General features: G+C 42.5%; 1 protein-coding gene across 5 annotated transcripts in view; it reads left to right on the top strand.

Annotated features, from left to right (window-relative positions):
* Positions 1–482: 482 nt before the first annotated feature.
* Positions 483–14,772, top strand: part of LOC139378451 (bridge-like lipid transfer protein family member 3B) — a 51,157-nt gene continuing 36,867 nt past the window's right edge. For 3 of the 5 annotated variants that reach the window (XM_071120633.1, XM_071120631.1, XM_071120632.1), the window contains exons 1-2: positions 528–790; positions 14,373–14,535. In XM_071120633.1, coding sequence (XP_070976734.1) covers positions 747–790; positions 14,373–14,535 — 207 coding nt within the window. In that variant the 5' untranslated portion in view covers positions 528–746. Of the gene's footprint in view, positions 791–14,372; positions 14,536–14,772 lie in introns of all 5 variants that reach the window. The other 2 variants (XM_071120635.1, XM_071120634.1) reach the window with 1 other exon arrangement.

Here is a 14,772-nt window from a genome sequence, read left to right as displayed (position 1 = left end):
AGATGTACGTGGGGGCGAAGGACACTGCGTACCGTTCATTGTGTATTAGTTTCGACCTAAAATTAATTGTCAGTCCTTTGGACGCTATCCTCTCTGTGGTAAACAGAAAAAAAGATTCTGCTTAATGTGTCAGACCAGGAAGGGATGGTCCTGGCATTGGAGAGGGCGGGGCCTGAGAGGTGATGGGCTTGATAGATGACAGCTGACACTGGACCCCTCTCCCTGCCTTTGTCCACCAGAGGTCACTGAATGACAGTCTTTCGAGAGGAGACTGGAACTGGACTCACAGGTAGACCGTAGCCCCGTCGGCGAAAAAAATCGCAGCAGCCCCACCGCCAAATATCTCCACGTGCGGATGTACTCTGCCACAGTAAAAACAGGCAATTACGGTTTCACTTCTAAAATAAAACAATACATGGGACAATGCTGACGTAATGCTGAGTCATCCATGCTCCGCCCGCAAGTCTTGTGTCTTTGACTTTGGTCGCCGTCCGCCCATCAGACGTGACAGCACAGGCCGTGTTTCCAGGTGCTGTTGCAGTGAAGATGGAATTTAGCACTAGTTGTAATGGCTTATTGGCCTTCTGAAGCTAGCTTGCTGTGTCTCGGAGGTTTGTTTTTCCCTGTCAAATCTCCGTGGGAAGGGAGCGAGAACTGGGCTAGTCTCACAAAGACCACAAAAAATGCACCCTGACTCGGAATTGAGAATTTGAACTGCATCGCTGGGATAAATAATTTATGTGGTCATGGCTGGGCTGATCAAGAAACAGATCCTCAAACATCTCTCCAGGTCAGTGTCAATCGATATGAACCAGGCGGAGAGACAAAATACAACTAACTCCCAAAGGGGTTTCATTTGGGAACCAAGCTAGCGCGTTAGCAGCGCTGTACCTTAGCGCGCGGGAGGCCACTGACGGGGCACTCACTATGCTTGCGCAGCTGAACTTGGTTAGCGTAGCTAGCTAGCAAGTTTGCTTGTTGTTAGTTGTCAAAAACAAACCGGTGTCTGTCGTGTTTAGTTAGCTAGCTAACTGGCTTGTTTGATAACTGGTTATGGTTAACCTTGCGTGTTGTTAACGCAACTAATCTCCCTAGCCTAGGCTCCACCAGTACGTTACTATTAGCTGGCTAGCTATGTCCCGTTAATCATTGTTTAGCTAGATATAGCAAGTTTTCTATTTTAGGTTACATCAGTCATTGATTGTCATTAGCCACCCAGCTAGCCAGTTAGCCAGGTAAACTACACTGGTTAGCTAACTAGCAGCAAATGCTTCTGGCAGAGACAAACACGCCACGTACTGACAGCTAGTACTACATCCAACCAGGTCTCAGAACATTTCGTAGTCTGTAATTTACTGTACGTTTCGTATGGTATGTAATCATTTTTGGTTATCCATCACCCATTTCGTATGTTAAATTACAATTCGTATTATATGTTACGCATTCCCCAAAACACTCTTACGAATTTGCAAAACGTATGTTACATTCTAGCAAGGTGGCTAACATTAGCTAGCTCGCTAACTTAAACAAGGCTAGGGGTAAGGTTAGGGGAAGGGGTAGCTAAAAAGTAGTTGGTAAAATGCATGATGATAGTGTTAGTTGGTAAAGTTGTCCATGATGATATTCAAACTCACAACCTTTGGGTTGCTAGACGTTCACGATATACGCCCACACGGAGCAAACAACCACCCCACTGTTTAGTTTTTGCCTTAACTAACCATCTGTCTTAAGTTACATGTGGTATGGTTACATATTTTTTTATTTATTTTTTAAAAATTTTATTTTACCTTTATTTAACTAGGCAAGTCAGTTAAGAACAAATTCTTATTTTCAATGACGGCCTAGGAACAGTGGCTGTTCAGGGGCAGAACGACAGATTTGTACCTAGTCAGCTAGGGGATTTGAACTTGCAACCTTCCGGTTACTAGTCCAACACTCTAACCACTAGACTACCCTGCCGCCGGTTTCTGTGCAAAATAATACGACATGCCCCGAGACCAGGTTGCTACATCGGGGAAAGATAAGTCATTTTGGCCAATTTAATAATGTTTTTATTTAACTAGGCAAGTCAGTTAAGAACAAATTCTTATTTACAATGACAGCCTACACCGGCCAAACCTGGTTGACGCTGGGCTAATTGTGCGCAGCCCTATGGGACTCCTAATCACGGCCGGTTGTGATACAGCCTGGATTCTAACTAGGGTGTCTGTAGTGACTTAGACAGCTGCACCACTCGGTAGCCATTCTGAGTGGAACACACCAACTTTACTCTCTACTGCAGGGTTTCCCAAACTCGGTCCTAATCAATGCTTGATGATTAGTTGATTATTTGAATCAGCAGTGTAGTGCTAGGGCAAAAAACAAAATGTGCACCTGGAGAGGCCCCAGGACCGAGATTGGAGAACTCTGCTCTATTGCACATTTGCCAAACTCAATCAACGTGTCTGCAGGTTTTTGCTTCTCCCTTGTACTTGATTAATTAAGATCACTAATTATCAAGGAACTCCTCATCTGGTTGTCTCGTTCTTAACCAAAAATCAGCGGACACTCGGCCCTCCATGGAATGAGTTGACACCCCTGCTTTACTGTATTTACTTGCACCGGGGCTGTATGTATGTCCACTCTTGCTTGCATTTGCAGCTTGGGATAATAATGCACCTTCCACAGCATAGAGATGACTAAGCACCTGTACACATCATACACACATGCCTTGTTTGTTTGCCAGTACCATGGAGACTGAGCAGGGAAGATAGAGGCCTTGTTTGTTGTAGTAGACAAAGTTTTGTGCAACCTTTTCCTCTCACAAGTATTTGATAAAGGATTAATAGACACATTTAATCAGCTAGTGAAGTGTAAAATATTTTTCATGGGTCATGGAGAGCAAAGACCACACCTGAGACCGAGTCTACACAATATAGTCCCTATGTTTGCAACACAGTCATCAGTTGTCACCATTGTTATCGACAGCTTTCAGCTAGGCACATGCATTATTTATTGTTCCAGGTTGGTGCCCTGAGGGAAGTTCATCGAAATCCTTACCCATTATATTCTAAGGGGAGAACTTCGCTGTAATAACATAAATTGCACCATCACATTCAGTTGAACCTACCTACAACTGACTGATAATGATCCAATAGCATTCACGTCCTTACACCTGTCGCTCCAAGAAAACTGGCTTTAAACAACACATAATAACGCCTATAAAAATAAAAGCTTAGATAAGACGTTGAACCGCCCATGTTACCGGCTGGATAAGAAGGGATGACTTGCAAACTGTTTTTGATTGACCTAGAACAGTAAGCTTTGTTATAGTCACACACAATGCAGTTAAACAAGTGTTGTAGCTTTAGAAAGAGGAAAGTGCATTGGGCTTTTTAATGCATTGCTTCCTGCCAGCAATGCATTGTGAACAAAAGCCCTTGACTTTCAGTATTGCCAGTGGAGCCCTTGGTATTTATGCGGCAAGGCAGAGACTTTGATGGCTAGTGGTTGCTGTGCCCTTCATGGTCCCAAAAACAGTGGCCACAGCCAAGTTTTACATACACAGCCTATGACTGTCATTTCCCTTTAAGCCTTGTTCACACTGTAGGCCTTAATGCTCAAGTCAGTTTTGTTTTTCAAATCCGTTTTGGAATACTGACTGTCCAAACAAAGTTAAAAAGGACCAAATCTGATGTGTGTGTTCAGACAAGACATCTGCTGACATGGGTAAGCTAGTATTCATAGTAATGACGGGTCTGTGCAGTGGTGGAGACTGATTGGTGGTGTTCATGCTTCTTATCAGTTAGAAGTTATGTATCAATCTAAAGTGACAACAATGCTTGCCATGGACATGTCCCAGTTGATTTGAATGTTTAAAATCATAGTGGAAGAACACTTTTAATGATCCAACTTGAGAAATTAGTCATTTTTGGCTAGCCACAGCAGTCAACTAGCTAGCTAGGTAACAGTAGCTGTTTGGCTTTCTAGCACATTCACTCGTTTGTAAACAATTAACAAGCTAGTTAGCTACCACTTTTTTTTAATATATATATATATATACACTGTCAACATATTAGGCATATCTTGTTCCTAGACAGTAGCTAAGTTTGAAAACCACTTGAAGGCAAATAAATCGTATTTGACCATTCAGACACAAGTCGCATGGCCAGGAATCAGATTTGTATCTGATTTCAAACTGCCTATGAAGGTGGTTTGAAATGTGGCCTGAAATAACACATTTTATGTGCTTTTGGCTATTCAGACTGCAGGAAAAAGAACAGATTTGAATCAGATATTCAACAAAATAGGATATGACTCACTTCAAACTGGCAATGTGAACCACGCTTTAGTGTCCTACAACATTGGACTGTGTGTGTGTGTGCACATTACTGTTAGCGTCAGCAGGACCGGGGGAATTATGTCATTATCAGTTCCAAGGGTCGTTACGTGATTGGTTGTGCATTCGAAGCAGACCTGCTTGAAATAAGCCAAACCCACTGCTCATTATAGTGATGTCAAGCAACGTCAATGCTTGGGGCATATTCACCAGGGTTCCACTCATTGAGGTGCAACATATCAATGTTCAGATATAAATATATAATGGAGAACAGCCATGCTTCTCTGTCATGTAGAATAGGATAACATCATGTCCGCGCTATACTAGGAGTGTTTCTATCTGCAACGACCTCCTGAAGGCAGGAGAGAAAGGCTGACTCTTGCCTTCGAGGCCTTGTATGTCAAAACATTGGCCTTTGGGAACACACACACACACACAATGCGAGTGTGGCGGGTGTGAGGTGTTTCCACCAACAGTGTGCTGCTCTCAGGTGGTCCCAAGGGTGAGTTGATAAAGATGTCCCTCTCCCCATTAAACCAATAGGCTCAGGTATTGACATGGCCCTGGATCAGGGCTAGACACAGCAGGGTCGGGGGTTACACGCACACACACACGCAGAGACTCTTACATGTGCACGCAGAAACAACACACACACACACTGATGTGACCTTAAAGAAAACCCACACATAGAGGTGTGTGTGTGTGTGTGGTCCAGTCACTATTGAGTGTGTCTGGGAGCCCTGGCCTGTGCTGTTTAAATATTAATTCTATGATCAGGTGTCAACGTTGTATCTGTCCATCTCTTTCTCTCTACATCTTACCTTCTCCTCTGTCTGGCAGGCTATGTCAGTGTTACTCCTCAACATTTCATTCCTAGGGGACCCTAACTGTTGGTGAACATTTTTTGTTCTAGCCCAGCACTAACACATTTTGATTCAACTAGTGGTCTCTGTGGCACGGCTTGATGATGCGTGCAGGAATGTGACTGGACTGATGGGTGGATGATAGATGGAGGGATACCTACACAAACTGACACACACAGCCGCTAAATACAAATACTAACCACGGGGTCAGAGTCGGAGAGAGAAGACAGAAAGGGGCTGGCAAGGAAGATTCTATTTTTAATCTAAGACATTCCAAAAATGACTGAGGAACATGCTTTGGGAAAAAGGTGCTGAAGTGTTGGAATTCAGTTTTTTCCTTATTCATTCAAACCTACTTGTGCTAACCAGATTTGCTGGCTCAGTCAAAAGCATCACAAGAATCAAAAGTGACCAATGGGATGAGTTGCTTCTCGAAGGGAAACTGTTTAACACACAGCTTTTGTGGAGTTAGGTCTACTTTACTAGCTTAAATACTTGAGCGTCATTTGCAATAAAGAAATGAGGCCTATTTTCTCCACAATAACTCATAGAAAATATTGTATCCAAAATGGATGCTAGTGTACTTGATAGTGAACAAGAAACCAATTGGAACACATGATATAATGAATTAACTAGAAGACTTAAGACAGTGTTTTCAAAATGGATGCTCCATTATCAAATCAGTTTGTGTGCCGAATACAACAGGTGTACTAGACCTTACAGTGAAATGCTTACGTACAGGCTCTAACCAATAGTGCTAAAAAGGTAATAGGTGAACAATATCCAATATACAAGTTCACTTCATGGAATAGACACTGAAACAATAATAAAACACTAACAGAAGGCAGTGTTGTGATTAGAGGTCTACCGATTTATGATTTTTCAACGCCGATACCGATTATTGGAGGACCAAAAAAGCCGATACTGATTAATCGGCCGATTTATTATTATCTTTTTTTTTTTGGTAATAATGACAATTACAATAATACTGAATGAACACTTATTAAATTAAAATATAATACATCAATAAAATCAACTTAACCTCAAATAAATAATGAAACATGTTCAATTTGGTTTAAATAATGCAAAAACAAAGTGTTGGAGAAGAAAGTAAAAGTGCAATATGTGCCATGTAAGAAAGCTAACGTTTAATTTCCTTGCTCAGAACATGAGAACAAGCTGGTGGTTCCTTTTAACATGAGTCTTCAATATTCCCAGGTAAGGAGTTTTAGATTAGTTATTATAGGACTAATTCTCTCTATACCATTTGTATTTCATATACCTTTGACTATTGGATGTTCTTATAGGCACTTCAGTATTGCCAGTGTAACAGTATAGCTTCCGTCCCTCTCCTCGCTCCTACCTGGGCTCGAACCAGCAACACAACGACAACAGCCACCATCGAAGCAGCGTTACCCATGCAGAGCAAGGGGAACAACTACTAGAAGGCTTAGAGCAAGTGACGTTTGAAACGCTATTAGCGCGTGCTAACTAGCTAGCCATTTCACTTCGGTTACACCAGCCTCATCTCGGGAGTTGATAGGCTTGAAGTCGTATACAGCGCAATGCTTGACGCACAACAAAGAGCTGCTGGCAAAATGCAAAGAAAGTGCTGTTTGAATGAATGTTTAGGCGCCTGCTTCTGCCTACCACCGCTCAGTCAGATACTTACAGTGCCTTGCGAAAGTATTCGGCCCCCTTGAACTTTGCGACCTTTTGCCACATTTCAGGCTTCAAACATAAAGATATAAAACTATTTTTTTGTGAAGAATCAACAACAAGTGGGACACAATCATGAAGTGGAACGACATTTATTGGATATTTCAAACTTTTTTAACAAATCAAAAACTGAAAAATTGGGCGTGCAAAATTATTCAGCCCCCTTAAGTTAATACTTTGTAGCGCCACCTTTTGCTGCGATTACAGCTGTAAGTCGCTTGGGGTATGTCTCTATCAGTTTTGCACATCGAGAGACTGACATTTTTTCCCATTCCTCCTTGCAAAACAGCTCGAGCTCAGTGAGGTTGGATTGAGAGCATTTGTGAACAGCAGTTTTCAGTTCTTTCCACAGATTCTCGATTGGATTCAGGTCTGGACTTTGACTTGGCCATTCTAACACCTGGATATGTTTATTTTTGAACCATTCCATTGTAGATTTTGCTTTATGTTTTGGATCATTGTCTTGTTGAAAGACAAATCTCCGTCCCAGTCTCAGGTCTTTTGCAGACTCCATCAGGTTTTCTTCCAGAATGGTCCTGTATTTGGCTCCATCCATCTTCCCATCAATTTTAACCATCTTCCCTGTCCCTGCTGAAGAAAAGCAGGCCCAAACCATGATGCTGCCACCACCATGTTTGACAGTGGGGATGGTGTGTTCAGCTGTGTTGCTTTTACGCCAAACATAACGTTTTGCATTGTTGCCAAAAAGTTCAATTTTGGTTTCAGCTGACCAGAGCACCTTCTTCCACATGTTTGGTGTGTCTCCCAGGTGGCTTGTGGCAAACTTTAAACAACACTTTTTATGGATATCTTTAAGAAATGGCTTTCTTCTTGCCACTCTTCCATAAAGGCCAGATTTGTGCAATATAGGATTGTTGTCCTATGGACAGAGTCTCCCACCTCAGCTCAGGTCTTGGTAGATTTGCAGTGGTCTGATACTCCTTCCATTTCAATATTATCGCTTGCACAGTGCTCCTTGGGATGTTTAAAGCTTGGAAAATCTTTTTGTATCCAAATCCGGCTTTAAACTTCTTCACAACAGTATCTCGGACCTGCCTGGTGTGTTCCTTGTTCTTCATGATGCTCTCTGCGCTTTTAACGGACCTCTGAGACTGTCACAGTGCAGGTGCATTTATACGGAGACTTGATTACACACAGGTGGATTGTATTTATCGTCATTTAGGTCAACATTGGATCATTCAGAGATCCTCACTGAACTTCTGGAGAGAGTTTGCTGCACTGAATGTAAAGGGGCTGAATAATTTTGCACACCCAATTTTTCAGTTTTTGATTTGTTAAAAAAGTTTGAAATATCCAATAAATGTTGTTCCACTTCATGATTGTGTCCCACTTGTTGGTGATTCTTCACAAAAAAATACAGTTTTATATCTTTATGTTTGAAGCCTGAAATGTGGCAAAAGGTCGCAAAGTTCAAGGGGGCCGAATACTTTCGCAAGGCACTGTAGATTTATGTTTGTATGCTCAGTCAGATTATATGCAACGCAGGACACGCTAGATAATATCTATTAATATCATCAACCATGTGTCGTTAACTAGTGATTGTTTTTTTCATAAGATAAGTTTATTGCTAGCTAGCAACTTACCTTGGCTTCTTACTGCATTTGCATAACAGTCTCCTTGTGGAGTGCAACGAGAGAGAGGCAGGTCGTTATTGCGTTGAACTAGTTAACTGTAAGGTTGCAAGATTGGATCCCCCGAGCTGACAAGGAGAAAATCTGTCCTTCTGCCCCTGAACGAGGCAGTTAACCCTCCGTTCCTAGGCCGTCATTGAAAATAAGAATGTGTTTTTAACTGACTTGTCTAGTTAAATAAAGGTATAAAATAAAAAATAAACACATTTTAAATCGGCGCCCAAAAATACAGATTTCCAATTGTTATGAACTTGAAATCGGCCCTAATTAGTCGGCCATTCCGATTTAATCGGTCGGCCTCTAGTTGTGATAATGGACACATGTTTAATAGAATAAACACATTGTTTGGAGCACACACGCCAACTCAATGAAGACCGTGTTGTCAGATTGGACACAAGCGTTGTACTTAGACCTCATAAAATAAAGGCCATTACTCTAGGACCAGGGCAGGTTTCATTGGTTTATTTCCAGTGAGAACAGAAACAGATCATCTGCAGTTAGATCATAGGTTCATCTAATCAAGTTGATTCTCTAATTTAATCTCAAGAAAGAAAGTGCCTGTGCGTCCAATCTTTGTAGAGACTACTGAATTGAATAAATTCTGCCAGGCGACTGGTTTATCCCTCAAAGAATAACCCAAATGTGTGTCTGTATCCTGAGGAAGGTTGCTCCAGACAAAGGGACCTTGTCATCCCTTGTTTAGATTGAGTCAGTCAAAGCTGGATCTCCTGTGGGTCCGATGACAATACACACATCAGCAACGAACCGTGTGGTCAACCGAATGACGCGCGCACACACAGGGCCCCGGAGCAATGTAATATTTATGGCTCTGATGGAGGCAGGGAGAAGGTAAGCCTTACAGGCCCCAATTACAAAACCTGTGGAGACCATGGCCAAAAGTTGTGTGTGTAATACAAACACACACCAACACCAGCTATGACTGTGACGAGTGGGTGAATCATGCTAATATAAATTAGGAGTATCGGCGTTAACCCTGGTGCCTTGGCTTAATTTAACCTGGCCTCGCCTAATACCTCAGCCACCTAATCATCCACTTCAATCCAGTCAGTCTCCTTCAACTTCTGTTGTAAAATAATTTATTTAATACCTCTACTCTAGGGCAGATTCTAACAATGTTTTAGGGTATTTTTACTGTCTTCTAATATTTCTTTGTCCCATTTGAGGCTGAACAACACAGCCAACAAAGATCAGCACAACATTTAGTCATGGAACATCTACAGTCGTGGCCAAAAGTTTTGAGAATGACACAAATATTAATTTCCACAAAGTTTGCTGCATCAGTGTCTTTAGATATTTTTGCCATATGATACTATGGAATACTGAAGTATAATTACAAGCATTTTATAAGTGTCAAGTCTTTTATTGACAATAACATGAAGTTGATGCAAGATTTCAAGACCTCCGCAATCCGCCCTGGCATGCTGTCAATTAACTTCTGGGCCACATCCTGACTGATGGCAGCACATTCTTGCATAATCAATGCCTGGAGTTTGTCAGAATTTGAGTGGTTTTGTTTGTCTACCCACCTCTTGAGGATTGACCACATTCTCAATGGGATTAAGGTCTGTGGAGTTTCCTGGCCATGGACCAAAAATATTGATGTTTTGTTCCCCGAGCCACTTAGTTATCACTGTTGCCTTATGGCAAGGTGCTCCCTCATGCTGGAAAAGGCATTGTTCGTCACCAAACTGTTCCTGGATGGTTGGGAGAAGTTGCTCTCTGAGGATGTATTGGTACCATTCTTTATTCATGGCTGTGTTCTTAGGCAAAATTGTGAGTGAGCCCACTCCCTTGGCTGAGAAGCAACCCCACACATGAATGGTCTCAGGATGCTTTACTGTTGACATGACACAGGACTGATAGTAGGGCTCACCTCGTCTTCTCCGGACAAGCTTTTTTCCGGATGCCCCAAACAATTGGAAAGGGGATTTATCAGAGAAAATGACTTTTCCCCAGTCCTCAGCAGTCCAATCCCTGTACCTTTTGCAGAATATCAGTCTGTCCCTGATGTTTTTCCTGGAGAGAAGTGGCTTCTTTGCTGCCCTTCTTGACACCAGGCGATCCTCCATAAGTATTCGCCTCACTGTGCGTGCAGATGCACTCACACCTGCCTGCTGCCATTCCTGAGCAAGCTCTGTACTGGTGGTTCCCCGATCTCGCAGCTGAATCAACTTTAGGAGACGGTCCTGGTGCTTGATGGACTTTCTTGGGCACCCTGAAGGCTTCTTCACAACAATTGAACTGCTCTCCTTGAAGTTCTTGATGATCCGATAAATGGTTGATTTAGGTGCAATCTTACTGGCATCAATATCCTTGCCTGTAAAGCCCTTTTTGTGCAAAGCAATGATGACGGCACGTGTTTCCTTGCAGGTCCTCTCCAGCCCTATCCTCATCAACACTCACACCTGTGTTAACGAGAGAATCACTATGTCAGCTGGTCCTTTTGTGGCAGGTCTGAAATGCAGTGGAAATATTTTTTGGGGATTCAGTTAATTTGCATGGCAAAGAGGGACTTCGCAATTAATCTGATCACTCTTCATAACTTTCTGGAGTATATGCAAATAGTTTGTATGATGGCAGAGGCAGCAGAATGACACACACTAATATTTGTGTCATTCTCAAGATTTGTGTCATTCTCAACTTTTGGCCACGGCTGTAGATCCCAGTCGGCAGAAAAGTAACCTACATTAGAAAAAGCTAAAAAAGATCTCCTAGAAAGGTTAGCCCATATAAGGGAACTAACTAAACAAAAGCTTGATCAGGAATGAGGTAGGTACAGGGGAAGTTTAATGAGCTGTTTCCAGTCATTCTGTGTGTGAGTGCGATAGGCCAGAGAAGCTGATCGGATCTTGCTACTTCCTTATGGCCACAGTCGGCAACACAACTGACCAAAGTATGAGTTCACTGTACCAGTGCTCTCTGTGTGTGTGTGTGGCCCGTTCACACGGTCCCTCTGCTCCTCACGCTGTGCTGAGAGTCTTGACTACATGAATAATTTATTAGAAAGGGAGTTGCTGCCCCAAATCACAGATCTAGGATCAGCTTACCCTCCCCAATCCTCAACAGTTGGATGAAGCGTGAAAACTGACCTCAGATCAGCATGTAAGGGTTACTTCATCTTATTGTCTTCAATATGGTATAGCCTATGGGTTGTGATGTGGGACAAATGAATCATGCTATATAAGTTACCAGGCCATCGGTTGTCTCAGAGTTGTGAATCTGTCTAGCGGTTATTAAAATATTGGTTAAAATATTATTTATATAACATAACATTTATTTAAATGTTGGCTGAATGTTGCAGCACAGTTGGGAGCTTTTGATCTATTGCATGGTACTTCTATCTGTGTCAGATTAGCTGCCTGCCAACCAGGTAGCTAACAAGATTACAGCAGTCAAACCGTGGCAGTCTGCTTCATTAACATTTGTCTGTGTGTTGACCGTGTGTTGTCGTGCTTAGGTTGTGGTGTAATGTAGATCGATAAAATGAGAGTTAACGTAGTCAAACAGGCTGTATATGGACACACACACTTGTGGTGTATGAACACACACCGGTTGTTGTGTGGAATGTGGATTGATAAAAGCTGTCTGAGTTACTGGGAATTCTTTATCTGTAAACAATAATTAAGACAATGACCTTTTGCCTGGTATGTGGGTGTTTGGCTAACTACTAACCACAAACTGTTTGGGAGTCTAGGGACTATGGCACAAGGTCATGGGCACAGTGTGTGTTGGAGCTTTGAGCGGGGCCTAGCGATGGAACCCACCCATGCGCACCCAGGACACACACACCCATTGGCTGTGCTACCTCCTGATGAAAGATACGAGTTGGGAATCCCCTTACAGTTGAGACAGTGTGACACTAAAGTTCACACACCCTTGAGTACGGTTTTAAGAGGCAGCAGACAGGTCACTGTATCCCTCTTTTCCAAGTCTGTAATATGACTTTCAGCAGAACTCTATAATGTTCCATAACAGGCCTATAGGCCTACCTCTCTGTTTCACTATCTGGCTTCTCCTCGGTACTGGTATTTATTAGGATCCTCATTAGCTGCTGCAAAAGCATCAGCTACTCTTCCTGGGGTCCACATGAAACATTACCTAGTACAGAACATTATTAGTCAAGGACTGAAATACATACATTTAAAACATCACACCTAACCTACGTATCCGTACATACACAATATCTAGGTCTAATACATAGTACAGTGCAAATTACAATAGAAGGGATGTATATAAAATGGTTGTCTCTCTCCACAGTCCTCTTTGTGCAGTAAGGTGTTATTTTTATCTGTTTTTAATCCTAGCTTGAGTTACCTGGGGTGGCAGAGTTCCATGTAGTCATGACTATTTAACACTGCGTTTCCCAGCCTCTGTTCTGGACCTGGGGACTGTGAAGAGACCTCCGATTGCATGTCTTGGGCTGTACCGATGAGTGTCCAAACTGTGCCAACTGCATGAACAGACCGTTCGGTACCATCAATACCTCACACAAAGACCAATAGTGATGCAGTCAATCTATCCTCAACTTTGAGGCAGGAGAGATTGACATGCATGTTACTGACATTCACCTCCATGTACCATCTAAGTGCGATACGTGCTGCTTTGATCTGAATCAACTGCAATTTACCAATGTCCTTCTTTGCCGCACATGACCACACCGCTGGGCAGTAGTCAAGGTGGAACAAAACTAGGGCCTGTTGGATCTGTCTGGACAGACCTCTTCCCATTTTAGCAACTATTGAGTCTATGTTCTGACCATGAAAGCTGGCTATCTAGGGTTACACCCAGCAGTTTAGTCTCCTCAACTTGCTCAATAGCCACGTGATTAAATAATAGATTTAAACAAGGTTTAGCGTTGAGAGAGTAATTTCTCCCCCAAATTATGCTTTTAGTTTTGATATTTAGCACCAGCCTATTGCTAGATGTCCATTCTAAAACTGACTGGAGATCAATGTTAAGTGTCTCAGTTATTTATTTGACTGTTGTAGCCGACGTGTATACTATTGAGTCGTCATCGTACATAGACAAACAGGCCTTATTCAAGGTCAGTGGAAGGTCATTTGTAAAAACAGAAAACAATGGCCTTAGCAGGCTGCCCTGCGGTACACCACACTGAAATGAATTTGTATGAGATAGGTTTCCATGAATGAAAACCCTCTGAGTTTTATTAAATGGGTAACTCTCAGTCCATAATAAGGCAGATGATGCAAACCCATAACACCTACGTTTTTTTCAGCAATAGGTTATGATCAATGACAGCAAAAGCTGCACTGAAGTCTAACAGAACAGTTCCCACTATCTTCTTGATATCAATTTCTTTCAGCCAATCAGTCATTTGTCAGAGCATGTTGATTGCCCTTCCCAATAAGCTTGCAGAAAGTTGGTTTTTAATTAGTTTTCTGTAAAATAACTTTAATTGATAAATTTTTCCCAAAAGTTTGCTCACCACTTTTAACAGGCTGATTTGGTTGGCTCCCTTGTCTCTTGTAGACTATCCCTCTGTCTTTCTTTCCTTGTCCATTATCTTTCTTGTCCGCTCTCTCTGCCTTTTATTTTTCTCTTCTCCCTGGTGGTAAGGGAGAGAGAGGGACTGTACTTTAATGAATTGTGCCAATAAAGGCAGGTTAAATGCAATTCTCTCTCCTATCTTTCACTTATTCTCTCTCTCCTAAAAGTAAGGGTGTTTTGTATTTGTAGTTATGATGATGTATGTTAAGGGCTTATTTCCTTGATGTTGAATGAATAACAACAATACTAATTTTCTCCTCTCCCATCCTCTCCTTCCTCCTCCCCCTGCAGGTTTGCTAAGAACCTGTCCCCAGACAAGATCAACCTGAGCACGTTGAAGGGCGAGGGCCAGCTCACCAACCTGGAATTGGATGAGGAGGTACTGCAGAGCATGTTGGACCTGCCCACCTGGCTGGCCATCAACAAAGTGGGCTGCAACAAGGCTGCCATCCGGGTAAGAGAGAGGGAGACATGTGCACACACACCTGCACTCTGGGCGGTGCTTTCGCCCTTTGTCACTCTCCTCCGATAAACCCCACCATCTTAGTCCATATTTCACTTTTACTGTCTGCTACCTCTCACCCTGCCCACCCCCCTCTCTCACCCGCCTTCTCACTCTCCCACTCTTTCATTCTCCCTTCTCTCGTAATGTTAGCGGTGGATATAGAAGTGCACTGAGATGAACTGCGTC

The sequence above is a fragment of the Oncorhynchus clarkii genome, chromosome 21, assembly GCF_045791955.1.
Source record: "Oncorhynchus clarkii lewisi isolate Uvic-CL-2024 chromosome 21, UVic_Ocla_1.0, whole genome shotgun sequence".
Taxonomy (NCBI): domain Eukaryota; kingdom Metazoa; phylum Chordata; class Actinopteri; order Salmoniformes; family Salmonidae; genus Oncorhynchus; species Oncorhynchus clarkii.
Note: the sequence above shows the minus strand (reverse complement) of the source record. Positions and strands in the feature narration are given on the sequence as shown.